At 48.3% G+C, this 27,833-nt stretch overlaps 2 protein-coding genes across 2 annotated transcripts in view; both read left to right on the top strand.

Annotated features, from left to right (window-relative positions):
* On the top strand, positions 1–27,621 carry LOC142906884 (uncharacterized). Its single transcript, XM_076055603.1, has 4 exons — positions 1–92; positions 3,483–3,535; positions 4,984–6,127; positions 24,544–27,621. Exons 3-4 carry the CDS (start codon positions 5,012–5,014, stop codon positions 25,930–25,932), a joined length of 2,505 nt encoding a protein of 834 aa, XP_075911718.1. The 5' UTR covers positions 1–92; positions 3,483–3,535; positions 4,984–5,011; the 3' UTR covers positions 25,933–27,621.
* The window catches only part of LOC142906878 (uncharacterized), a 57,529-nt gene continuing 41,004 nt past the window's right edge, over positions 11,309–27,833 (top strand). The window contains exon 1 of the mRNA XM_076055596.1: positions 11,309–11,630. The gene's annotated coding sequence lies outside the window, so the exon portion shown is untranslated. The remainder of the gene's footprint in view (positions 11,631–27,833) is intronic.

Genomic DNA, 27,833 nt, shown 5'->3' with positions numbered 1-27,833 from the left:
TTTTGTTCAAGTGACGTCATGTCACCTCCTGCTGCCGTGTGACGTCACGATATAATAGGAAGCTGCTGCTCCGCCGTGCACTGAAATCTGAGGTGAGAAATTCTCATCGCGGTTGTGGTGGTGGTTGTTGTGGTGGTTGTGGTGGTGGTGGTTGTTGTGGTGGTGGTTGTTGTTTACCGAGGTAGAGCCTCGCTCTCTCTCGTAGGGATGTCAATTGAGTAGCAGCGAGCATGGAAGCGATGTCCAGGTTGGAACTTTAAAGCGCGGGGCCTAGCCACGCGGGGCCTTGCCTCCTGCCCTCGCCTGATCGCGTTTGCTTCAATTCTCTCGCTTAAGTTTAATTTGTCTTCACTCGGCTCGCCACTTTGTCACTTTGTTTTATTGTTGTGGTGGTTGTTGTGGTGGTTGTGGTTGTGGTGGTGGTTGTGGTGGTGGTTGTTGTGTTTGTTGTTGTGGTGGTTGTGGTGGTTGTTGTGGTGGTGGTGGTTGTTGTGGTGGTTGTTGTGGTGGTGGTTGTGGTGGTGGTTGTGGTGGTGGTTGTGGTGGTTTTTGTGGTGGTGGTTGTGGTTGTTGTGGTGGTCGTTGTGGTGGTGGTGCTTGTGGTGGTTGTTGTTGTGGTGGTGGTTGTGGTGGTTGTTGTGGTTGTTGTGTTGGTTGTGGTTGTGGTGGTGGTTGTGGTTGTTGTGGTTGTTGCAGTGGTGGTGGTTGTGGTGGTTGTTCTATTGGTGGTGGTTGTGGTGGTGGTTGTTGTGGTGGTGGTGGTTGTGGTGGTGGTTGTTGTGGTTGTGGTGGTGGTTGTTGTGGTGGTGGTTGTGGTGGTTGTTGTGGTGGTTTTTGTGGTGGTGGTTGTTTTACTTGTGGTGGTTGTTGTGGTGGTTGTGGTATTGGTGGTGGTTGTTGTTGTGGTGGTGGTTGTGGTTGTTGTGGTGGTTGTTGCAGTGGTGGGGGTTGTTGTGGTGGTTGTGGTGGTGGTTGTGGTGGTGGTTGTTGTGGTGGTTGTTGTGGTGGCGGTTGTGGTGGATGTGGTGGTGGTTGTGGTTGTTGTTGTGGTGGTTGTTGTGGTTGTTGTGGTGGTGGTTGTGGTGTTGGTTGTGGTGGTGGTTGTTGTGGTGGTTGTGGTGGTGGTGGTGGTTGTTGTGGTGGCGGTTGTGGTGGATGTGGTGGTGGTTGTGGTGGTGGTTGTGGTTGTTGTTGTGGTTGTTGTTGTGGTGGTTGTTGTGGTTGTTGTGGTGGTGGTTGTGGTGTTGGTTGTGGTGGTGGTTGTTGTGGTGGTTGTGGTGGTGGTTGTGGTGTTGGTGGTTGTTGTGGTGGTTGTTGTGGTGGCGGTTGTGGTGGATGTGGTGGTGGTTGTGGTTGTTGTTGTGGTTGTTGTTGTGGTGGTTGTTGTGGTTGTTGTGGTGGTGGTTGTGGTGTTGGTTGTTGTTGTGGTGGTTGTTGTGGTTGTTGTTGTGGTGGTTGTCGTTTACCGAGGTAGAGCGTCGCTCTCTCTCGTAGGGATGTCCATTGAGTAGCAGCGAGCATGGAAGCGATGTCCAGGTTGAAACTTTACAGCACGGGGCCTAGCCACGCGGGGCCTTGCCTCCTGCCCTCGCCTGATCGCGTTTGCTTCAATTCTCTCGCTTAAGTTTAATTTGTCTTCCCTCGGCTCGCCACTTTGTCACTTTGTTTTACTTGTTATGGTGGTTGTTGTGGTGGTGGTGGTTGTTTTGGTGGTTGTTGTGGTGGTGTTTGTGGTGGTTGTTGTGGTTGTTGTGGTGGTGGTTGTGGTGGTTGGTGGTAGTTGTTGTGGTTGTTGTTGTGGTTGTGGTGGTGGTTGTGGTGGTGGTTGTGGTGGTTGTTGCAGTGGTGGTGGTTGTGGTGGTTGTTGTTGTGGTGGTGGTTGTGGTGGTTGTTGTGGTTGTTGTGTTGGTTGTGGTGGTGGTTGTGGTGGTTGGTTGTTGTGGTGGTTGTGGTTGTTGTGGTTGTTGCAGTGGTGGTGGTTGTGGTGGTTGTTCTATTGGTGGTGGTTGTTGTGGTGGTGGTGGTTGTGGTGGTGGTTGTTGTGGTTGTGGTTGTTGTGGTTGTGGTTGTGGTTGTTGTGGTGGTGGTTGTGGTGGTTGTTGTGGTGGTTTTTGTGGTGGTTGTGGTGGTGTTGTGGTTGTGGTGGTGGTTGTGGTTGTTGTGGTGGTGGTGGTTGTGGTGGTTGTTGCTGTGGGGGTGGTTGTGGTGGTTGTGGTGGTGGTTGTGGTGGTTGTTGTGGTTTTGGTGGTGGTTGTGGTGGTGGTTGTTGTGGTTTTGGTGGTGGTGGTTGTTGTTGTGGTGGTGGTTGTGGTGGTGGTTGTTGTGGTTATTGTGGTGGTTGTTGTGGTGGTGGTTGTTGTGGTGGTTGTTGTGGTGGTGGTTGTGGTGGTGGTTGTTGTTGTGGTTGTTGTTGTGGTTGTTGTTGTGGTGGTGGTTGTTGTTGTGGTGGTTGTTGTGGTGGTTGTTGTGGTGGTGGTGTTTGTATTGGTTGTTGTGGTTGTGGTTGTTGTGGTGGTGGTTGTTGTGGTGGTGTTTGTTGTGGTGGTGGTTGTGGTGGTTGTTCTATTGGTGGTGGTGGTGTTTGTGGTTGTGGTGGTTGTTGTGGTTGTTGTGGTGGTTGTTGGTGTGTTGGTTGTTGTGGTGGTGGTTGTTGTGGTTTTGGTGGTGGTGGTTGTGGTGGTTGTTGTGGTGGTGGTTGTGGTGGTGGTTGTTGTTGTGGTGGTTGTGGTTGTTGTGGTGGTGTTTGTGGTTGTGGTGGTGTTTGTGGTTGTAGTGATTGTTGTGGTTATTGTGGTGGTGGTTGTTGTGGTGGTGGTTGTTGTGGTTTTGGTGGTGGTGGTTGTTGTGGTGGTTGTGGTGGTTGTTGTGGTGGTGGTTGTTGTCGTTGTTGTGGTTGTTGTGGTGGTTGTGGTTGTTATGGTGGTTGTTACCGTGGTGGTTGTGGTGGTGGTTGTTGTTGTGGTGGTGTTTGTGGTTGTGGTGGTTGCTGTGGTTGTTGTGGTGGTCGTTGTTGTGGTGGTCGTTGTGGTTTTGGTGGTGGTGGTTGTTGTGGTTTTGGTGGTGGTGGTTGTTGTGGTGGTGGTGGTTGTTGTGGTGGTGGTTGTTGTGGTGGTGGTTGTTGTGGTGGTTGTTGTGGTGGTTGTTGTGGTGGTTGTGGTGTGGTTTTGGTGGTGGTTTTGGTGGTGGTTGTTGTGGTGGTGGTGGTTGTGGTGGTGGTGGTGGTTGTTGTTTACCGAGGTAGAGCCACACTCTCTCTCTCATAGGGATGTCAATTGAGTAGCAGCGAGCGTGCAAGCGATGTCCAGGTTGGAACTTTACAGCGCGTGGCCTAGGCACGCACGGCCTTGCCTCCTGCCCTCGCCTGATCGCGTTTGCTTTAATTCTCTTGCTTAAGTTTAATTTGTCTTTACACGGCTCGCCTCTTTGTCACTTTGTTTTACTTTTAAACATTCACGCAGTTTTTATTTCATTCTTTTTACCAGGCCAAGCTGCTGTACCGCTTTTGTTTTCAGAAGCGACCTGCCCACAACACAAGGTGAGGCTCGTCAACAGCGTGGCGGTGTTCACTCTGGACGCGTGGTGGTGTTCACTCTAGACACGCGGCGGTGTTCACTCTAGACGCGTGGCAGTGTTCACTCTAGACGCTTGGTGGTGTTCACTCTAGACGCGCGGCGGTGTTCACTCAAGACGCGTGGCAGTGTTCACTCTAGACGCGTGGCGGTGTTCACTCTAGACGCGTGGCAGTGTTCACTCTAGACGCTTGGTGGTGTTCACTCTAGACGTGCGGCGGTGTTCACTCTAGATGCGTGGCGGTGTTCACTCTGGATGCGCGACGGTGTTCACTGTGGATGTGTGGCGGTGTTCACTCTGGACGCGTGGCGGTGTTAACTTTGGGCGCGTGGCCTTGTTCACTCTGGGCGCGTGGCAATGTTCATTCTGGCGCGTGGCGGTGTTCACTCTGGACGCGTGGCGGTGTTCACTCTAGACGCGTGGCGGTGTTCACTCTGGGCGTGTGGCGGTGTTCACTCTAGACGCTTGGCGGTGTTCACTCTAGACGCGTGGCGGTGTTCACTCTGGGCGCGTGGTGGTGTTCACTCTCTACATGTGGAGGGGAAACCCGGGGATCGGGACGGAAATCCACGCGACCACGGGGAGAGAGAGAGAGAGACACGCAGCCTCGGCTGTGTTGATTGATCCTCAATGAATTACTTGATGGAATGAGGAACTATTAATTCTGAGCAGGTGGACGTGGCCAGGCGTGAGTCTGGACACACCACCACCTGTGAACCATGCCAGTGCATGACAGTGGTGGAGCCAGTGGGGGTGGGGTGGCACGTGCCCCCCCAACAGTCCGATTGAAGGGGTTGCCCCCCTAACTGAAAATCCTGGCTCCACCTCTGAGTGTGTGACAGGGTCAAGTTTGTGTTTGCAGTAAAGTCTATTAACTCTATTGAGCACGGGTCTTATATCAAAACAGTTTATTTTAGTTTTTTCTCTGCAACTCTTCGTAAGAATGGAGTCAGGAAGTTATCACAGCACACGTGCAGCTGAAGTCGGAACTGTTCATCCCAGCATTCAAGGACATCTGTGCCTGGGTTCACACCTCTAAGTTGCGATTTAACATTCATTTATGCATTTCGGCATAACACGAATAGTATTATTTTCAACACTCTTTGATATGTCAGCTGAATTTAGCTTTCATAAATATTCCTTTTGAAGCCAGACATCCGAAATTGTGTGCTCGGAGTTTTGGGTTAACATTCATTTTGAAGATACCAGGGCTTCCAGGCACGTTTATAACCATTTGCCCTCTCATTGTGTGCCATAACAGCCCGTGTGATGAATTTGGGACACTTTTTCACTATAACATGAATATATGAAGAAGTATAGACGTGTTAGTCACGTGTTACTGTGTGTATGCATTCCTCTGTGCATCGATACTGACGTGTAGATGGTGTTTATATTCTTTTTTTCTGTCTGCAGCTGTCGCTTCCTCTGCAGTATTTGTCTGATGGAGCAAAGGCACTCGGCGCGGCTCGGTGCAAAAAGACAACAATGTGACCGGCGTGCATACAGCACGGATCGTACTGGAAATTTGACACGGCACCAGAGAACACACACGGGAGAGAAACCCTTCAAGTGCAGTGTGTGTGGGAAGGCGTTTGCACATTCATCTGCTCTTGTAACACACCAGAGAACACATACGGGAAAGAAATCCTTCAAGTGCAGTGTATGTGGGAAGGCGTTTGCACAGTCGCCACATCTGCAAGTACACCAGAGAACACACACGGGAGAGAAACCCTTCAAGTGCAGTGTGTGTGGGAAGGCATTTGCACATTCATCTGCTCTTGTAACACACCAGAGAACACACACGGGAGAGAAACCCTTCAAGTGCAGTGCGTGTGGGAAGGCGTTTGCACAGTCACCACATCTTCAAGTACACCAAAGAACACACACGGGAGAGAAACCCTTCAAGTGCAGTGTGTGTGGGAAGGCGTTTGCACATTCATCTGCTCTTGTAACACACCAGAGAACACATACGGGAAAGAAACCCTTCAAGTGCAGTGTGTGTCCGAAGGCGTTTGCACAGTCACCACATCTTCAAGCACACCGGAGAACTCACACGGGAGAGAAACCCTTCAAGTGCAGTGTGTGTGGAAAGGCGTTTACAGATTCATCTGCTCTTGTAACACACCAGAGAACACACACGGGAGAGAAACCCTTCAAGTGCAGTGTGTGTGGGAAGGCGTTTTCACAGTCACCAAATCTTGTAAAACACCAGAGAACACACACGGGAGAGAAGCCCTTCAAGTGCAGTGTGTGTGGGAAGGCGTTTACATGTTCATCTGTTCTTATAACACACCAGAGTACACACACAGGAGATAAACCCTTCAAGTGCAGTGTGTGTGGGAAGGCGTTTGCACGTTCATCTGTTCTTATAACACACCAGAGTACACACACAGGAGATAAACCCTTCAAGTGCAGTGTGTGTGGGAAGGCGTTTGCACATTCATCTACTCTTAAAAAACACCAGAGAACACACACAGGAGAGAAACCCTTCAAGTGCAGTGTGTGTGGGACGGCGTTTACACTTTCATCAAATCTTCATGTACACCAGAGAACACACATGGGAGAGAAACCCTTCATGTGCAGTGTGTGTGGGAAGGCGTTTGCACAGTCACCACATCTTCAAAGACACCAGAGAACTCACAAGCATCAGAAGACCCACAAGGAGTGGAGTCTGAAATCAGCTTGTGGAAGTCAAAGTGGCGCAATGAGCCCATCCCTCATGAAACAAGAACCGGAAGAAAATCCAAGCTTGGACACTTTTAAAGGTATCGAGGTGAAATATGAACAAGTGATGGTGAAGAGCGAAGAAGTGAAGGTAAAATGTGAAGATGATTCAACTCCAAAGTCGGACCGACATTAATGGAGGAAACGTGAAGCAGGAGGAGAATTCTGACTGCGAGGCAGAGCGAGGCAATTCTCAGCAGTTTGTGGAAGTGGAGGTGTGGGTGGACTTCCTCCGAGACAATACAAAGTCAATTGGAGACCCGTTAGATGTGTAAGCTTGAGACGATGTCACTCCAATAGATGCACCTTTGTCACAGGCCTTTAATGACAACAATGAAGTTGAACACTCAATTCCTAGGTTCAACCTGCAGGGTAAGAGCGGCCAGTCTTTGTGGACCTGTGGGTTGGGTAGATCTCTAACCATGAGCGAGAGTCAATAAGCTCCCAAGCATTCACAAGGTTCTAATTATTCCAATTATATGGTGGTTGCTTAATCGCCTCTGGCAATTCGGAGTTTTGTATCGTATCTTGTCTCAAACACTCGAAGAGCATCCCCAAATAGCAGATGCCCCTGTGTGGCACAAGGTGGTGGCCCTGCACTGGCCTGCATGTGGACAAGAGCCTGTCAGTAGGGGGTGATGGTTGATGTGGCATCTTGGTTGTGTAGTTTATAGGTAATGTTTAGAATTTGATACATTTTGACCCAGACGCCAGCATGCAATGGCCAACTCGTTTTGGCGCAATAGCATGTTGTACATACACTGTTAAGCAGACGGTGCATATTTTTAAAAATAGCTTCTTGCTAATGCGATGTAACCTTACTCATTGGTTTTTTCGGTAAAGTCACGTATGTAGAAATACAATAAAATTATATTAAAACAAAACAATCACGACGTTTAGATCACAACACAAGCGATCTTCATCAGTTGTCAAGGACAAATCATGGCAAGAACAAATCATGGAGGTAAAAAAGATGAGAGACGAGAATTTAACAAACCTAAAAAACATGTGAAGCATAACTAGTCAGGCCAACAACACAGACACTTCCTGGCGGACCATGAATTTCAGGAGTGTTAAATTTCGTGTTCAACTTCTGGATTGCATAAACCAGCATAGACAGAGTGAAAATACGAGGTACATGGTCAGTAGGAAAGACGGAGAGGCAAGGAGAGAGAGAGGTGAACAGAAGCTTAAATAGGAAATAAGGTTGGAGGGGGGGGAGCAAAAGGAGAGTGGCAGCTCAAAACAGCACATCTTGCATATACACAAGCGGGGGGGGGGGGGGGGGGTGGGAACAGGCTTGGGGTGCACCTGCAATTCAATTTTGTTCATATGCCTGTCAATAATTTAGAATTAATACTTGTATGATTGTGTGCATACATGTAACATTTTGTGTAAAAGGGTCAAACATTGAATAAGTGATGTTAGGACAAAGTGTGTGTTTTGGAAGTAACCTGTACAGATAACTCAGGTGAGACTCATTGTTCTTGTGATACAGGTCAAAGGGTATTTTTATGTTTCAGGAAGCTTCTCCCTCTGGAGCAACTCATTGTCTTTGAAATAGGGAGCACACTCGGATCATTCATCAGTTACAAGGCATACCACTCAAAAGTTACACGTAGAGGAGATACATTCTCTACAACACGAATTATAATTTTGTATTACGTGTTGATGTAGATTTTCTCGAATTAGGACAAGAAATGGTCCTTGCTGATTAACGTCTGGATGTTCACAACCATGGCTTGAAGCAAGCCAGATCGCCTGCGGTGCCCCTCACAACCATTTACGGCCTGGGGCCAGGAAAGTCACGAAAAAAATTGCACACGAACGACGCCTCTACGCAAGCTCCCGATGCTCCGTTTTGAAGTTTTAAAATGAAACTACTTTGAATTGTATTATTTTGAATTAGATAATTGTATTTCTTCATTAAAAGCTTATTAATTGAAAACGATATTTTGTGTGAATTTTCTCGCGTCATTAAGTAGATGGCTTTGCCGGTGGTTTGGTTCGATGCGGACTTTCACCTGGTTGGTATCGCGGGATCGAGATGAGGCGACACAGAGCTGGCCGTGCGAGAAGACCGCCGTCCGCAAATTGATTCCAATGCGATCGAACGTCTGTCCCTGCGCCTCCATCGTTCATGCAGGGGATGCATAGGTTTGCAGCGCCCCCTGCATGAATACGACGGAACGTGCAGCGTTAGTCACGAAGTTGTGCGTAAGCGCTACAACAAGGCGCTGTAAGCTGACCTGCCACCACGTTCACGGGTCAACAGGGGGCAGCCGAGAGAGAGAGTGAGGTGTGTACGGGTCGACCAAAGTAAACCCCCGCCCCCACCCCCGTGACCCGAGAATAACATCCCTGACCCCCCACCCGTCTCTAAGGCCCCTTAAGATAAGACCTTCCAGAAGGTTCTGGGAGGGGGGGTTGGTGGTTCAGGAGGGGAGGGGTGACCCCGACCTGGGGTTAAAAGCCCGGCCCCCTGGACCGGCCGGGCAGTGTTCACCAACTCAAGCCTGAAGACATCCGAAGACCTGAAGACTGGACCAGCACCCAGGGACCCTCAACCGAGGCTCTTGTTAGAGCCGGGTTGTAGCGGACCAGAGGTGAGCTCCCGTACCCTGGCTGGGACGGGTCATCTTGTCTTCCCTTAACGCCGGGCTAGGGGACCCGTGTGTAGCAGAGCCCGGAGTGTGCAGGCTGCGATAGAAGGGAGGCTGTCACTCGCGTAGGCTATCAAGTGGAAGGGGCCGTACTCCTTCGTGGTACAGTAGTGTGTAGAGCAGAGTTCAAAAGAGTTATAATAAACGCGTTGCCTCAACCAGACGTCTACGTGTCGTTAGTTAAGGACACAACACTTATATAAAAGAGTTTAGCCAGTGGGTTTTGAAAGTACCTTCGTCTTCCAGAAATTAATTTCGCGTGAGCCCACCACATTAAAACAATGCTCAGCTGAGCAGGGCGAGCCACGGGGGTGGGGGGTCACCTTATCTTTGCCACGTGCCGTAGCTCACGTGACTTCTGCCGCGACAATGTCTGGATGTTTTCGCCTGAGGACGACCGCTCGTGTTGCGATAGAAGCGTCGTGATTTATTTTATTTTTTCTACCTGCGTGACTTCACTCAAAGAACCAAAGAGTATGAAAGACGTCTTGTCTGCTGATCTTGTTCATATCTATCTACATTGATATCCCACATTGCTTACACGTAGACACCACATACAATGAAATAAATAGAAACTGGAACGACTTCCGGGGATGGGCAAAGATTGAAGAATCTCTTTCAGTGGAGCAAGTTAAGTTTGTTCGATTCAACATCTCTCTGTCCATCTGTGTCTCTGTCCCCCTCTGTGTCTCTCTCTCTCACTGACTGTGTCTCTGTCATCTCTGTATCTTTTTTTCTGTCTTCCTCTTGTCTGTGTCTGTCCACCTCTCTCTTGTCAGTCTCTGTGTATGTCTCTATCAGCGTCTTTCCAACCGTATTCAACTACTGTCAGTAGCAACATGCGCCAATTCAACTTTCATGGCCCACGACTGCACGCGACTCAAACTTGCTCCGAGTCTCTGTGTGTACGTTGAACTTATTTCGCACCATACGTAGCCAACCATGCTATCTGTGGGTCTCTGTGAGTCTCTGTGTGTATCTGGAACTTCTTTCGCACTGTACGTAGCTGAACCTGCACAGGAGGAGCGGCTGGTGTCTGTGGAGCTGTGGGCTGGGTACATCTGTCAGCAGGAGCGAGAGACAATGAAGCTCCCAAGCATTCACTACGTTACCAATATCATATTTGCACTCATAAGTCGCTTGTCTAATTGCCTCAGCAACTCAGTGTTTCGTATCGAATCTCATCTCAAACAATCGAAGGACCCCCCCCCCCCTAAGTGGCAGCTGCCCCTGTGTGGCACAAGGTGGTCCTGCACCGGCCTGCACGTGGACATGAGTCTGTCGGTAGGGGGCGATCATTGGAGCGCCATCTCCGTTGTGTAGTTTCTGGATAATGTTTGGAATTACCCCAATTTTGACCCTGACACAAATATGCAATGACCTGCGCGTTGTGAATGACACAACGCTATGTTTTATAGCTGCCGTTAAGCAGACTGTGCATATTTTGGTGAATGTTACTGGGGTAGCCAGGTCTGTCTGTCGGTGTTGAACCTTGAATCTCTGCAATAAATAGAGAATGTGCTACCGTATTCTTGGTTCTTTCGGTAAAGTTACGTAAATTGAAAACAATTTTTTTGGGAAAATAATAAATTGATGAATAAATGCCATTGGTCGACTGACTTAGATGACTGGGCCCCCCACAGTGTGTACACACACACACACTGTGTGTGTGTGTGTGTACACACACAGTGTGTGTACACGTACACACTGTGTGTGTACACTGTGTGTGTTTGCACTGTGTGTGTACAAAGTGTGTGTGTACACTCTGTGTGCAAACACTGCAAACACTGTGTGTGTACGTACACACAAAGTGTACACACACACAGTGTACACACACAGTGAGTAGTACACGCACTGTGTGTGTACACACACACAGTGTACACACACACAGTGTACACACGTACAGTGTACACACGTACAGTGTACACACACACACACAGTGTGTGTGTGTACACACACACACACAGTGTGTGTGTGTACACACACACAGTGTACACACACACAGTGTACACACACACAGTGTACACACACAGTGTACACACACACAGTATATATACACACGCAGTGTACACACAGACAGTGTACATACACTGTACACACACACAGTGTACACACACACAATGTGCACACACACAATGTGCACACACACACAGTGTACACACACAGAGTGTACAAACACATACAGTTGTTGCTGAGCTCACACACCCAAGGGGTCTCTGATCAAGGGAGGGAGCAATGGAAAATAAATCTAAATCAACTTAAATTCCAACCCCGCCCTGTGACGTCACCACTCAGCATTACCTCATCGGCTTGAAACGCCAGGGGGAGGTGTACCTTGCTAGTGACGTCATGTCACCAAGGTATTCATCCCACTCGGTCCACTGCGCCCTTGAGCGTGACGTCACCTCTGCCTGGGTCACTTCCCTTACCTGTTCAACTAGAATCCTTGTTTGGGCAAAGCTACTCCCGGTGACTGGCGGCTCATTAACATAATATATTCATGAAAGCCGTCGCGAGTTTATTGCGACGAGTTCGGCACCCACGCCCACAGAGCCGCTCATTGTGGGAGGGGAGTGTTTGGTACCCCGCAAGTGGCGTCATGTCAACTCCTGCTGCTGCGTGACGTCACGAAGTAACAGGAAGCTGCTGCTCCGCCGTGCACTGAAATCCGAGGTGAGAAATTCTCATCGCGGTTGTGGTGATTGTTGTGGTGGTGGTGGTTGTTGTTTACCGAGGTAGAGCCTCGCTCTCTCGTAGGGATGTCAGTTGAGTAGCAGCGAACATGGAAGCGATGTCCAGGTTGGAAATTTACAGCGCGGGGCCTAGCCACGCGGGGCCTTGCCTCCTGCCCTCGCCTGATCGCGTTTGCTTCAATTCTCTCGCTTAAGTTTAATTTGTCTTCACTCGGCTCGCCACTTTGTCACTTTGTTTTACTTGTTGTGGTGGTGGTGGTTGTTGTGGTCGTGGTTATTGTGGTAGTTGTTGTGGTTTTTGTGGTGGTTGTGGTGGTGGTTGTGGTTGTGGTGGTTGTTGTGGTGGTTGTTGTGTTGGTGGTTGTGGTGGTTGTTGTGGTGGTGGTGGTGGCTGTGGTGGTTGTTGTAGTGGTGGTTTTGGTGGTGTTTGTGGTTGTTGTGGTTGTTGTGGTGTTTGTTGTTGTGGTGGTGGTTGTGGTGGTGTTTGCTGTAGTGGTGGTGGTTGTGGTGGTTGTGGTGATGGTTGTTGTGGTTGTTGTGGTGTTTGTTGTTGTGTTGGTGGTTGTGGTGGTGGTTGTTTTGGTGGTAGTTCTGGTGATTGTGGTGGTGGCTGTGGTGGTTGTTGTGGTGGTTGTGATTGTGGGGGTTGTGGTTGTGGTGGTGACTGTGGTGGTGGTTGTTGTGGTGATAGTTGTGGTGGTGATTGTTGTGGTAGTGGTTGTTGTGGTGGTAGGTCTGGTGATTGTGGTTGTGGTGGTGGTTGTTGTGGTAGTGGTTGTTGTGGTAGTGGTTGTTGTGGGGGTGGTGGTTGTGGTGGTTGTGGTGGTGGTTGTTGTGTTGGTGGTTGTGGTGGTTGTTGTGGTGGTTGTTGTGGTGGTGGTTGTGGTGGTTGTTGTGGTGGTGGTGGTTGTGGTGGTGGTTGTTGTGGTGGTTGTGGTGGTTGTTGTGGTGGTGGTGGCTGTGGTGGTGGTTGTGGTGGTGTTTGTGGTTGTGGTGGTTGTTGTGGTTGTTGTGGTATTTGTTGTTGTGGTGGTGGTTGTGGTGGTGGTTGTTTTGGTGGTGGTTGTTGTGGCGGTGGTGGTTGTGGTGGTGGTTATACTCTTTGGTTCTATTCGGTAAAGTCACGTAGGTAAATAATAAAACAACAATAATCACGACGTTTCGGCCACAACACAAGCGGCCTTCATCAGGTGAAGGGACGAGCCTGTCTGGAGGACAGCGCTGGAGTGGAAGAAGCCACGCTTAGATCGCGACATTTAAGCTGTGTGAGAAGAAGAAGAAGACCACGGGCTTTGACAAAGGAATTAGCATATAATTTAGCATTGAAATGGCTCATTGAAATAGCTAAGTTAAAGTATACACATCCGCAGAGGTGCCCCTTGACAAAGGAATTAGCATAGAATTTAGCATTTAAATAGCTGAGTGATTAGCTAGTAACTGGTAACAGAAATAGCTATGTTAAAGTCAGAGTATATACATTCACCGAGGCACCTAGTACTCATCAAACAGGAGAATTTAGCGAAACACAACCACGCTCAGACATCGGACCTGTGTGCGAGCAAAGAGGTGGTGTACGTGCCGGTGGACTTGCAGTTTGGCGAGGGGGGGGGGGAAGGGGGGAGGGGGATTTTACCTATTGATGGTGTGAAAATGGGAATTTATAAGAGCTGCGAAAGTTTGGGGTACCACTACTCGAAAAATATACTGTACCATTGAAATTAGTTTAATGTTTAGTTCGATTTAGAACATCTTTCCAATGGTTGCTTAATTTGAAACCATCCTCTCGGTTGAAATTGTGTCTGTGTTTGTAGATCTGAATTGCTTCATGAACAAATCTCTGATAAAAGCCCGTGGGTTTGCAAAGAACCTTGGTATCGGAAAAAATTATAGCGTGATCCCCCACAGCGTTGTAACAGTGATCAGCTACGGCAGAAGATTTCGTTTTGCCGTGTTTCAAATCTGATTTGTGCTCGCGAATTTGGTCAGAGACATGTCGCTTTGTCTCACCGATGTAGCAATAACCGCAGGTACAACTCAATTTGTAAACCCCGGGGTACTGTAAATCAGGAATGACATCCTTCACGGATGGGATCAGATCACGAATTTTGTGTACTGTATTGAACCGGACCTGGATCTTGTGTTTGTTTAGAATTTTGGAAATCTTTTTAGTAACGCCTGCTATATATGGAAGTGTGATGGTTTTGACCGGAGTATCAAGTGGTTGTTTCTGTATGGAGGGAGAGACAGCTTGGCGGATGGTACGGTCAGAGTAACCATTCCTTTTGAGGGCCAGGTGTACATGTTTTAATTCACTGGTCAGGTGGTGTTGGTCTGAAATGCAATGAGCCCTATGGTATAAAGTTTTGATGAGAGAATTCTTTTGGGCTGGGTGGTGGTGGGAATCAGGTTTCAAGTAGGAATCTGTGTGGGTGGGTTTCCTGTAGACAGAATGTCCCAATGAGCCATCAGGTCTCCTCTCAAACAGAACGTCTAAGAATGGTAGCTTGCCATCTTTCTCCACTTCCATGGTGAATTTGATGGCGGGATGTCTGGAATTGATGTGGTGTAGGAAAAGGTTCAGAGCTGGGAGGCCATGTGGCCAAATGACGAAAGTGTCATCCACATATCTCTTCCACAGGGAAGGTCTGAGGGTGGAAGTCTGGATGGCATCTGATTCAAATTTCTCCAAGAAAATATTGGCTATCACTGGTGACAAGGGGGAACCCATGGGGGTACCCTCATTTTGTTTGTAGAAGGAGCCATTCCAAGTAAAGTAGGTATTGTTGAGGCAGTGCCTAACCAGTGCAGGTGTGTCGGGGTCTAGTCCATGTTGGACCAAATTTTCAATTATTTCAATGGTATCAGGTACTGGGACCTTGGTGAACAAAGAGACCACATCGAAGCTGACAAGGATATCGTCAGGGGACAGTACAACGTCTTTGACCATAGAGACCAATTGGGCTGAGTTAAGTACTGCTGAGGTGGTCTTGCCAGTGAAATGCAGCAAGGTATCTGACAGAAAACGGGCTAGTCTATAGGTAGGGGAGTTGATCTTGGATACGATGGGTCGTAGTGGGGTGCCTTCTTTATGAATCTTGGGAAGACCATAGAATCTAGGGGGTCTTGCAGCAGAAGGTTTTAGGGAGGGACGTTTAGTTGGGTCGATTAGGGAGGTCGAACTAGTGATGATCTTGTTGGTTTTTATCGCTAGGCTATTAGTGGGGTCATTTTTTATTTTTGAGTAACTTCCATCGTTGAGCAGATTCTGGATTTTGTTGCTGTATGAATCTTTATCCATAATAACAGTAGCGTTTCCTTAAATGTCGTGATCTAAGCGTGGCTTCTTCCACTCCAGCACTGTCCTCCAGACAGGCTCGTCCCTTCACCTGATGAAGGCCGCTTGTGTTGTGGCCGAAACGTCGTGATTATTGTTGTTTTATTATTTACCTACGTGACTTTACCGAATAGAACCAAAGAGTATGGATCCTTGCAGTCACGAAAGCTTTAAATCTAGAATTGTGGTGGTGGTTGTTGTGGTGGTGGGTGTTGTGGTGGTGGTTGTGGTGGTTGTTGTTGTGTTGATGGTTGTGGTGGTTGTTGTTGTGGTGATGGTTGTGGTGGTGTTTGCTGTAGTGGTGGTGGTTGTGGTGGTTGTGGTGATGGTTGTTGTGGTTGTTGTGGTGTTTGTTGTTGTGTTGGTGGTTGTGGTGGTTGTGGTGGTGGTTGTTGTGGTGGTTGTTGTGGTTATTGTGGTGGTTATGGTGGTGGTTGTGGTGGTTGTTGTGGTGGTTGTTGTAGTTTTGGTGGTGGTTGTGGTGGTGGTTGTTGTGGTGGTAGTTCTGGTGATTGTGGTTGTGGTGGTGGCTGTGGTGGTTGTTGTGGTGGTTGTGATTGTGGGGGTTGTGGTTGTGGTGGTGGCTGTGGTGGTGGTTGTTGTGGTGATAGTTGTGGTGGTGATTGTTGTGGTAGTGGTTGTTGTGGTGGTAGTTCTGGTGATTGTGGTTGTGGTGGTGGTTGTTGTGGTAGTGGTTGTTGTGGTAGTGGTTGTTGTCGTAGTGGTTGTGGGGGTGGTGGTTGTTGTGGTGGTTGTGGTTGTGGGGGTTGTGGTTGTGGTGGTGGCTGTGGTGATGGTTGTTGTGGTGATAGTTGTGGTGGTGATTGTTGTGGTAGTGGTTGTTGTGCTAGTGGTTGTTGTTGTGGTGGTGGTGTTTGTTGTAGTTGTGGTGGTTGTGGTTGTTATGGTGGTAATGGTTGTTGTGGTGTTTGTTGTTGTTGTGGTGGTTGTGGTGGTGGTTGTTGTGGTGGTTGTCATGGTGGTTGTTGTGGTGGTTGTACACCCAGGACCCCATTCCAACCTAAAGTGGCCTGGTCTCAGTTATCTGATGAAAGTTGCAAGCGAGAATTTCATCATCGCTTGCGGCTGGGATTGGCATCGTCCCCGACTCCTCCTGATGTCGAGGGTAAATGGGCGAGGTTTAGGACTGTGACTCATGCAGCTGCAATGGCTGCTTTGGGTACGCGGTCCAGACCTCCCCAGACACCCTGGATGACAGAGGAGTTGTTCACGATGGTTGAGAAAAAGCGACAGGCCCACTGTCATCGGCTACAGAATCCCACGTCAGAGAATGAGGAGGCTTACCGCAGCCTTCGCTCGGAGGTTCGGAGAGCCGTGAGGCGCTGCAAGGATGGGTGGTGGTCGCGGGTTGCTGAGGAGATGGAGTCTGCCTCAGTGGCCCGTGATCACAAATCTCTATTTAACTCCATCAAAAAAGTAACCTGCAGCGCCACACCTATTACCATCATTAGGGGAAAAAACGGTGATCCAATTTCCGACCCCCAGGAACAGGTTCGCAGATTTGCTGAGCATTTCTGTGAGGTCCTGGGGGAGGGAAAATCCCTCAGCCAGGAAAACATCGTGGCACAAAGTGAGGATGACCCTGCTGAGGCTGCGGTGCCTCAAATATTGTATGAAGTCACCCCCTGTGAGTGGCTGGCTGAGGTGCCATCTGCTGAGGAAGTATTGAAGGCGATCCGGAGTCTGAGACCAGGAAAGGCAGCGGGCAGAGATGATCTCCCAAGCGAAATGCTGAGGGAGGGTGGCGTTTGTGCACAGACTGCCCTATATGACATCATAACAACAGTCTGGACCACTGGACGGGTTCCGCAGGATTGGAAGGATGCCCTGGTGGTCCCCCTTTTTAAGAAGGGGGACCGCACAGACTGTAACAACTACAGGGGCATCTCACTCCTCAGTGTGCCGGGAAAGGTCCTGGCAAGGATTATTCAGCATCGCCTTGCCAGGCACGCTGAGGAGAGGCTTGCGGAGCCCCAATGCGGTTTCAGGAAAGGGCGGTCCTGCACAGATGCCATATTTTCTGTCCGTCTGCTACAGCAGAGGTGTAGGGAATTCCAACAAGACCTACATCTCTGCTTTATTGACCTGGTCAAGGCCTATGATACCATCAGTAGGCCTGGGCTCTGGGTCGTTCTTCGTGCTTTTGGAGTACCTGACCCTCTGCTCACGATCATTAAGGACCTTCATGATGGTGAGCGGGCCCGGGTAAAACTACGTGGCCGGGAGTCAGAGCCATTCCCTGTACACCTTGGGGTGCGACAGGGATGTCCTCTGGCTCCCACATTATTTAACATCTATTTTGACCACGTAGTTCGTGAAGCCTTCAATAGCTGTACCGGGGGAATCTCCATATGGTACAGATATAATGGGAGGCTAATCGATGCCCGGGTGCGGTCAAGGGATGGCTCCCTATTGCTCAACCACGTTATGTATGCTGATGACTTGGTAATAGCTGCTCAGTCAGAGGAGGAGTTGGAGATGCTGCTGCTGAGACTGGAGCGTGCCACTAAGAGGTGGGGCCTTACCATCAGCCCCACCAAAACTAAGCACCTGCCTGGGTATTTTGTACCATCGGACACTCCACCCCCACAACTCCCAATCGGTGATGGGGCAGTTGTGGAGAGAGTGGAGAGTTTCCCATACCTGGGCAGTGTGCTTATGACTGGCTCCAGTTTAACAGCAGAGGTCTCACTCCGAATCAGTCGAGCGGCAATATCTTTTCATCGGTTGCGTAACGCTGTGTGGAAGCTACCTGGTCTGTCGCTCCGCACTAAGCTTCAGGTCTTCTCGGCCACGGTCATTCCCTCCCTTCTCTACGCTTGCGAAACGTGGACCCCCCTAATGGAACATCTTCGCCGGTTAGAAACATTTAGGCTGGCCTGCCTACGATCCATCCTGGGTTTAACCAGACTGGATTGTGTGAGGAGCTCACAAATCCTTGAAAGATCTGGGCAGGGTCCCATCGGTGAGCTCCTCCGGCAGGCAAGGCTGCGATGGCTGGGTCATGTAGCCCGCATGCCCAGCCACCGCATGCCGAAACAGCTTTTGTTTGGCCGGATTGAGGGGGCTAAGCGGGCGCGGCACGGGCTAGAGAAGAGATGGAGTGATGTGGTACAGGAGGACGTGGAGCTGAGTGGACTTGCCGATGACTGGTACCAGCGGTGTCAAGATCGGCCTCTGTGGAGGAGGCTCGTGAAGGATGCTACTGGGCAGTTGGAGGCAGTCGCCCTCCAACAACAACGGAGGGCGGAGGAGCGACGCTCACAACAGCGAGCGGAGCGCCGGGTGGCTAAAGCACAGCAGGTTGGCACAGTAGGGGGCACAGGTGGTGCATCAGCCAGTCATCTCAGTCAGTCGACCCGTGGCACCTGGGTCTGCCCCGTGACCTCCTGCCAGCGGGCGTTCGACACTTCACGTGGCCTCAGGGTGCACATAGCCTGGCACAAGCGTCGTGGTGACGTCACCGCCACTTAGTGGCGAATGGCGGTTGTTGTTGTTGTTGTGGTGGTTGTGGTGGTGGTTGTTGTAGTTATTGTGGTGGTTGTGGTTGCTGTGGTGGTTGTTGTGGTGGTTGTTGTGGTGGTGGTTGTTGTGGTGGTTGTGGTGGTTGTGGTGGTGGTTGATGTGGTGGTGGTTGTTGTGGTGGTGGTTGTGGTGGTGGTTGTTGTTTACCGAGGTAGAGCCTCGCTGCCTCTCTCGTAGGGATGTCAATTGAGTAGCAGCGAGCATGGAAGCGATGTCCAGGTTGGAACTTTACAGCGCGGGGCCTAGCCACCCGGGGCCTTGCCTCCTGCCCTCGCCTGATCGCGTTTGCTTCAATTCTCTCGCTTAAGTTTAATTTGTCTTCACTCGGCTCGCCACTTTGTCACTTTGTTTTACTTGTTGTGGTGGTGGTTATTGTGGTGGTTGTGGTGGTGGTTGTGGTGGTTGTTGTGGTGGTTGTTGTGTTGGTGGTTGTGGTGGTTAATGTGGTGGTGGTTGTGGTGGTGGTTGTTGTGGTGGTTGTTGTGGTGGTGGTGGCTGTGGTGGTTGTTGTAGTGGTGGTTTTGGTGGTGTTTGTGGTTGTGGTGGTTGTTGTGGTTGTTGTGGTGTTTGTTGTGGTGGTGGTTGTTGTGGTGGTGGTTGTTGTGGTGGTGGTTGTTGTGTTGGTGGTTGTGGTAGTGTTTGCTGTAGTGGTGGTGGTTGTGGTGGTTGTGGTGATGGTTGTTGTGGTTGTTGTGGTGTTTGTTGTTGTGTTGGTGGTTGTGGTGGTGGTTGTTGTGGTTATTGTGGTGGTTATGGTGGTGGTTGTGGTGGTTGTTGTGGTGGTTGTTGTGGTTTTGGTGGTGGTGGTTTTGGTGGTGGTTGTGGTGGTGGTTGTTGTGGTGATAGTTGTGGTGGTGATTGTTGTGGTAGTGGTTGTTGTGGTGGTAGTTCTGGTGATTGTGGTTGTGGTGGTGGTTGTTGTGGTAGTGGTTGTTGTGGTGTTTGTGGTGGTGGTTGTGGTGGTGGTTGTTGTGGTGGTTGTTGTGTTGGTGGTTGTGGTTGTGGTGGTGGTTGTTGTGCTGGTGGCTGTGGTGGTTGTTGTAGTGGTGGTTGTGGTGGTGGTGGTTGTGGTGGTGGTTGTGGTGGTGGTTGTTGTGGTAGTGTGTGTTGTGGTGGTGGTTGTGGTGGTTGTGGTGGTTGTTGTTGTGTTGATGGTTGTGGTGGTTGTTGTTGTGGTGATGGTTGTGGTGGTGTTTGCTGTAGTGGTGGTGGTTGTGGTGGTTGTGGTGATGGTTGTTGTGGTTGTTGTGGTGTTTGTTGTTGTGGTTGTGGTGGTGGTTGTTGTGGTGGTGGTTGTTGTGGTTATTGTGGTGGTTATGGTGGTGGTTGTGGTGGTTGTGGTGGTTGTTGTGGTTTTGGTGGTGGTTGTGGTGGTGGTTCTGGTGATTGTGGTTGTGGTGGTGGCTGTGGTGGTTGTTGTGGTGATTGTGATTGTGGGGGTTGTGGTTGTGGTGGTGGCTGTGGTGGTGGTTGTTGTGGTGATAGTTGTGGTGGTTATTGTTGTGGTAGTGGTTGTTGTGGTGGTAGTTCTGGTGATTGTGGTTGTGGTTGTTGTGGTAGTGGTTGTTGTGGTAGTGGTTGTTGTGGTGATAGTTGTCGTGGTGATTGTTGTGGTAGTGGTTGTTGTGCTAGTGGTTGTTGTTGTGCTAGTGGTTGTTGTTGTGGTGGTGGTGTTTGTTGTAGTGGTGGTGGTTGTGGTTGTTATGGTGGTAATGGTTGTTGTGGTGTTTGTTGTTGTTGTGGTGGTTGTTGTGGTGGTTGTGGTGGTGGTTGTTGTAGTTATTGTGGTGGTTGTGGTTGCTGTGGTGGTTGTTGTGGTGGTGGTTGTTGTTGTGGTTGTTGTTGTGGTGGTTGTGGTGGTGGTTGTTGTGGTGGTGGTTGTGGTGGTGGTTGATGTGGTGGTGGTTGTGGTGGTGGTTGTTGTGGTGGTGGTTGTTGTGTTGGTGGTGGTTGTAGTGGTGGTGGTGGTGGTTGTGGTGGTGGTTGTTGTTTACAGAGGTAGAGCCTCGCTGTCTCTCTCGTAGGGATGTCAATTGAGTAGCAGCGAGCATGGAAGCGATGTCCAGGTTGGAACTTTACAGCGCGGGGCCTAGCCACCCGGGGCCTTGCCTCCTGCCCTCGCCTGATCGCGTTTGCTTCAATTCTATCGCTTAAGTTTAATTTGTCTTCACTCGGCTCGCCACTTTGTCACTTTGTTTTACTTTTAAATATTCATGCAGTTTTTATTTCATTATTTTTTTACCAGGCCAGGCCCGCTTGAGCTGCTGTGCTGCTTTTGTTTTTAGAAGCGACCTGCCGACATCACAAGGTGAGGCTCGTCAACAGCGTGGCGGTGTTCACTCTAGACGCGTGGCGGTGTTCACTCTAGACGTGTGGCGGTGTTCACTCTAGACGTGTGGCGGTGTTCACTCTAGACGCGTGGCGGTGTTCACTCTAGACGCGTGGCGGTGTTCACCCTAGACGCGTGGTGGTGTTCACACTCTACATGTGGAGGGGAACCCCGGGTATCGGGAAGGAAATCCACGCAACCACGGGAAGAGAGATAGAGACACACAACTTCGGCTGTGTTGATTGATCCTCAATGAATTTGCTTGGTGGAGTGAGGAAGCATTAATTCTGAGAAGGTGAACGTGGCCAGGCGTGGGTCTGGACACACCATCACCTGTGTAGCATGCCAGTCCATGACAGTGGTGGAGCCAGTGGGGGTGGGGTGGCACGTGCCCCCCCAACAGTCCGATCGAAATCCCTAATTTCGATTGGATCATTGGGGTTTATTAGTAACTAGCTTCACTACCCGGCTTCGCCCGGAACTTGGATTCTTGTCTTGGATATATTTCATATTACCTTATATTTCACTGAAAAACCCTTAAATGTTGATGCTTGCAAGAAGGTAAAAAGCCAAAACAAATCAAGTTACCTAAATCGGTTGTTTTCACTCAAGGAAATTTAACCTTAATCCACTTCTACGCAAGGTCGATTTTCGCCACTCTGGAATGAATGACGTGGCGAGCTGAAAATAGTCGCGTTCACTTAGAAATTCCAAACAGCATAAGCTGTGAAAATTTAATGACGCCAAAGCTCAGCGTTGGAGAGGTTTTGCTGCTTCACACAAACAAACAGATGTAATTTTCTGCTTCATATTTAAGATAGCCGTTCTACCCGTTCTTCGCACGGATATGTATTGAAACTCCGAGAAACCAATGGCTTCATCGGCCAGGAGCGACGCGCCACCTAAAATCTCCCGGCACGCTGTGAACAGCTCTAAGCATTGCAGAGCGCTTAACTCAGGTGTGTTGCGGGTTGACGTAACAAACTTCATGGTCATACAAAATACAAAAATATATTTTTATAATAAAGTATTAAAGCTTTCGTGACTGCATAAAATTACTCAATTTTTTTTCGGTAAAGTCACGTATGTAGAAATACAATAAAATTATATTTAAACAAAAAAACAAAAAACAATCACGACGCTTCGATCACAATGCAAGCGATCTTCATCAGGTGTCAAGAACAAATCACGGAGGTAAATACAACAAAAAGATGAGAGACGAGAATTCAACAAACCTGAAAAAACATGTCAAGCACATCCAGTCAGGCCAACAACACAGACACTTCCTAGCGGACCACGAATTTCAGAAGAGTGTTAAATTTCGTGTTCAACCTTTGGATTGCAAATACCAGCATAGATAGAATAAAAATACGAGGTACAAGGTCAGTAGAAATACATATACATGTCCACCAAGAGGTAAGGGGGGAGGAAAGACGGACAGGGAGGCAGAGAGAGAGGGGGGGGGGGGCGGAGGGATGAACAGAAGCTTAAATAGGAAATACGGTTGGAGGGGGGGAGGGGCCAGAGCGAGAGCGGCAGCTCAAACACGCACATCTTACACATACAAAACGGCAGCTCAAAAAAGGACCACCTCTTGTAAATACAAAATGTCAGCTCAAAAAAGGGCACATCTTACACGTAATTACAACGGTAACTTCCCCGTAGAAGTGTGATAATAAAGTATTAAAGCTTTCGTGACCGCATAAAATTACTCATTGTTTTTTTTTGTAAAGTCACGTATGTAGAACCTCGTATTTTTCATTCTATCTATGCTGGTATGTGCAATCCAAAGGTTGAATACGAAATTTAACACTCTCCTGAAATTCGTGGTCCGCCAGGAAGTGTCTAACTGTGTTGTTGGCCTGACTGGATGTGCTTCACATAATGTTTTTCAGGTTTGTTGAATTCTCGTCTCTCATCTTTTTGTTGTATTTACCTCCGTGATTTGTTCTTGACACCTGATGAAGATCGCTTGCGTTGTGATCGAAACGCCGTGATTGTTTTTTTGTTTTAATATAATTTTATTGTATTTCTACATACGTGACTTTACCGAAAAAACCAATGAGTCATTTTATGCAGTCACGAAAGCTTTAATACTTTATTATCACACTTCTACGGGGAAGTTACCGTTGTACTTATGTGTAAGATGTGCCCTTTTTTGAGCTGCCGTTTTGGATTTACAAGAGGTGGTCCTTTTTTGAGCTGCCATTTTGTATTTACAAGAGGTGGTCCTTTTTTGAGCTGCCGTTTTGTATGTGTAAGATGTGCGTTTTTTATCTGCCGCTCTCGCTCTGGCCCCTCTCCCCCTCCAACCGTATTTCCTATTTAAGCTTCTGTTCATCCCTCCGCACCTCCCCCTCTCTCTCTCTCTCTGCCTCCCTGTCCGTCTTTCCTCCCTCCTTATATTTTTATACTTTGTTCATTGTGTACAGTACGGAACCTACCCACATGCCAAATTTCAAGTGTGTAGCATGTTGGGAAGTATGCTAAACACTTTCGAACAGACACACATATCCACACATTTCCCTTTTATATATATATAGATAAATCAGCATTTTGCGACCCCCACTGCCACCGTTTGGCATATTATTACGTGCCAGGGACTCTATGAGAGGACAACAGTCCGAGTCCAAAATTGGCAATAAGTCACGGCAAAGCTGTTACAAGCGACTCACAGAATTGTGCGCAGTTGTGTATACAGTACACGACTTCCCTGATGGCAAACACTTTCAGCGAGCGCGGTGCCTATCATACGCGTCAAATAAAAAGCAAGGGACAAGTCCTTACTAACAACTCCTTACAACTCCTTACTAACAACTCCTTACTAACAACTCCTCGCTTACTAACAACTCCTTACATACTAACAACTTACTTACTAACAACTCCTTACTTACTAACAACTCCTATCATTTTTCATTGCTGAAGGGGTTGCCCCATCTTCCTGAAAATCCTGGCTCCACCTCTGAGTGTGTGACAGGGTCAAGTTTGTATTTTGCAGTAAAGTCTATTAACTCTATTGAGCACGGAGGTTATATCAAAACAGTTTATTTTTTATTTCCTCTGGAACTTTTTGTAAAAATGGAGTCAGGAAGTTATCACAGCACATGTGCAGTTGAAGTCAGAACTGTTCATCCCAGCATTCAAGGACATCTGTGCCTGGCTTCACACCTCTAAGTTGCGATTGAACATTAATTTATGCATTTCTGCATAACACAAACAGTATTATTTTCAACACCCTTTGGTATGTCAGCTGAATTTAGCTTTCATAAATATTCCTTTTGAAGCCAGATAGCCGAAATTGTGTGCTCGGAGTTTTGGGTTAACATTCATTTTGAAGATACGAGGGCTTCCAGGCATGTTTATGACATTCGCCCTCTCGTTGTGTGCCATAACAGCCCGTGTGATGAATTTGGGACACTTTTTCACTATATCATAAATATATGAATAAGTATAGACATGTAAGTCACCTTTGACTGTGTATATGCATTCCTCTGTGCATCAATACTGACGTGTAGATGGTGTGGATATTCTTTTTTTTCTCTCTGCAGCTGTCGCTTCCTCTGCAGAATTTGTCTGATGGAGCAAAGGCACTCAGCGCAGCTCGGTGCAAAAAGGCATCAATGCAACCGGCGTGCAAACAGCACGGATAGTACTGAACATTTGACACGGCACCAGATAACTCACACAGGAGAGAAACCCTTCAAGTGCAGTGTGTGCGGGAAGGCATTTTCACCGTCATCTGCTCTTGTAGCACACCAGAGAACACACACGGGAAATAAACCCTTCAAGTGCAGTGTGTGTGGGAAGGCGTTCACACAGTCATCTACTCTTGTAACACACCAGAGAACTCACACAGGAGAGAAACCCTTCAAGTGTAGTGTGTGTGGGAAGGCGTTTTCAGATTTATCTCCTCTTGTAACACACCAGAGAACACACACGGGAGAGAAACCCTTCAAGTGCAGTGTGTGTGGGAAGGCGTTTGCACGTTCATCTACTCTTGTAGAACACCAGAGAACACACATGGGAGAGAAACCCTTCAAGTGCAGTGTGTGTGGGAAGGCGTTCACACAGTCATGTACTCTTGTAACACACCAGAGAACTCACACAGGAGAGAAACCCTTCAAGTGCAGTGTGTGTGGGAAGGCGTTTTCAGATTTATCTCCTCTTGTAACACACCAGAGAACACACACGGGAGAGAAACCCTTCAAGTGCAGTGTGTGTGGGAAGGCGTTTGCACGTTCATCTACTCTTGTAGAACACCAGAGAACACACACGGGAGAGAAACCCTTCAAGTGCAGTGTGTGTGGGAAGGCGTTTGCACATTCATCACATCTTCAAGTACACCAGAGAACTCACACGGGAGAGAAACCCTTCAAGTGCAGTGTGTGTGGGAAGGCGTTTTCAGATTCATCTGCTCTTGTAAAACACCAGAGAACACACACAGGAGAGAAACCCTTCAAGTGCAGTGTGTGTGGGAAGGCGTTTGCACGATCATCTACTCTTATAAAACACCAGAGTACACACACAGGAGAGAAACCCTTCAAGTGCAGTGTGTGTGGGAAGGCGTTTGCACATTCATCTACTCTTAAAAAACACCAGAGAACACACACAGGAGAGAAACCCTTCAAGTGCAGTGTGTGTGGGAAGGCGTTTGCACAGTCACCACATCTTCAAAAACACAAGAGAACTCGCAAGCATCAGAAGACCCACAAGGAGTGGAGTCTGAAATCAGCTTGTGGAAGTCAAAGTGGCGCAATGAGCCCATCCCTCATGAAACAAGAACCGGAAGAAAATCCAAGCTTGGACACTTTTAAAGGTATCGAGGTGAAATATAAAGAGGTGAAGGTGAAATATGAACAAGTGATGGTGAAGAGCGAAGAAGTGAAGGTAAAATGTGAAGATGATTCAACTCCAAAGTCGGACCGACACATTAATGGAGGAAACGTGAAGCAGGAGGAGAATTCTGACTGTGAGGCAGAGCGAGGCAATTCTCAGCAGTTTGTGGAAGTGGAGGTGTGGGTGGACTTCCTCCGAGACAATACGAAGTCAATTGGAGACCCGTTAGATGTGTAAGCTTGAGACGATGTCGCTCCAATAGATGCACCTTTGTCACAGGCCTTTAATGACAACAATAAAGTTGAACACTTAATTCCTAGGTTCAACCTGCAGGGTAAGAGCAGCCAGTCTTTGTGGACCTGTGGGTTGGGTAGATCTCTAACCATGAGCGAGAGTCAATAAGCTCCCAAGCATTCACAAGGTTCTAATTATTCCAATTATATGGTGGTTGCTTAATCGCCTCTGGCAATTCGGAGTTTTGTATCGTATCTTGTCTCAAACACTCGAAGAGCACCCCCAAATAGCAGCTGCCCCTGTGTGGCACAAGGTGGTGGCCCTGCACCGGCCTGCATGTGTACAAGAGCCTGTCAGTAGGGGGTGATGGTTGATGTGGGATCTTGGTTGTGTAGTTTGTAGGTAATGTTTAGAATTTGATACATTTTGACGCAGACGCCAGCATGCAATGGCCAACTCGTTTTGGCGCAATAGCACGTTGTACATACACTGTTAAGCAGACGGTGCATATTTTTTAAAAATAGCTTCTTGTTAATGCGATGTAACCTTACTCATTGGTTTTTTCGGTAAAGTCACGTATGTAGAAATACAATAAAATTATATTAAATACAAAACATATCACGACGTTTAGATCACAACACAAGCGATCTTCACCAGGTGTCAAGGACAAATCATGGCAAGAACAAATCATGGATGTAAAAAAGATGAGAGACGAGAATTTAACAGACCTAAAAAACATGTGAAGCACAACCAGTCAGGCCAACAACACAGACACTTCCTGGCGGACCACGAATTTCAGAAGAGTGTTAAATTTCGTGTTCAACTTCTGGATTGCACAAACCAGCATAGACAGAGTGAAAATACGAGGTACATGGTCAGTAGGAAAGACGGAGAGGCAAAGAGAGAGAGAGGTGAACAGAAGCTTAAATAGGAAATAAGGTTGGGGGGGGGGGGAGCAAAAGGAGAGTGGCAGCTCATCTTGCGGCAGCTCAAAACAGCACATCTTGCATATACACAGAAGCGGGGGGGGGGGGGTGGGAACAGGCTTGGGGTGCACCTGTAATTCAATTTTGTTCAGATGCCTGTCAATAATTTAGAATAAATACTTGTCTGATTGTGTACGTACATGTAACATTTTGTGTAAAAGGGTCAAACATTGAATAAGTGATGTTAGGACAAAGTGTATGTTTTGGAAGTAACCTGTATAGATAAGTCAGGTGAGACTCATTGTTCTTGTGATACAGGTCAAAGGGTATTTTATGTTTCAGGAAGCTTCTCCCTCTGGAGCAACTCATTGTCTTTGAAATAGGGAGCACACTCGGATCATTCATCAGTTACAAGGCATACCACTCAAAAGTTACACGTAGAGGAGATACATTCTCTACAACACGAATTATAATTTTGTATTACATGTTGATGTAGATTTTCTCGAATTAGGACAAGAAATGGCCCTTGCTGATTAACGTCTGGATGTTCACAACCATGGCTTGAAGCAAGCCAGATCGCCTGCGGTGCCCCTCACAACCATTTACGGCCTGGGGCCAGGAAAGTCACGAAAAAAATTGCACACGAACGACGCCTCCACGCAAGCTCCCGATGCTCCGTTTTGAAGTTTTAAAATGAAACAACTTTGAATTGTATTATTTTGAATTAGATAATTGTATTTCTTCATTAAAAGCTTATTAATTGAAAGCGATATTTCGTGTGAATTTTCTCGCGTCATTAAGTAGATGGATTTGCCGGTGGTTTGGTTCGATGCGAACTTTCACCTGGTTGGGATCGCGGGATCCAGATGAGGCGACACAGAGCTGGCCGTGCGAGAAGACCGCCGTCCGCAAATTGATTCCAATGCGATCGAACGTCTGTCCCTGCGCCTCCGTCGTTCATGCAGGGGACGCGTAGGT

The sequence above is a fragment of the Petromyzon marinus genome, chromosome 71 (assembly GCF_048934315.1).
Source record: "Petromyzon marinus isolate PM22_M1 ecotype Great Lakes invasive population chromosome 71, UKy_Petmar_22M1.pri1.0, whole genome shotgun sequence".
Lineage (NCBI taxonomy): Eukaryota > Metazoa > Chordata > Hyperoartia > Petromyzontiformes > Petromyzontidae > Petromyzon > Petromyzon marinus.
The sequence above is the reverse complement of the archived record's forward strand: the minus strand, read 5'-3'. Positions and strand labels throughout refer to the sequence as shown.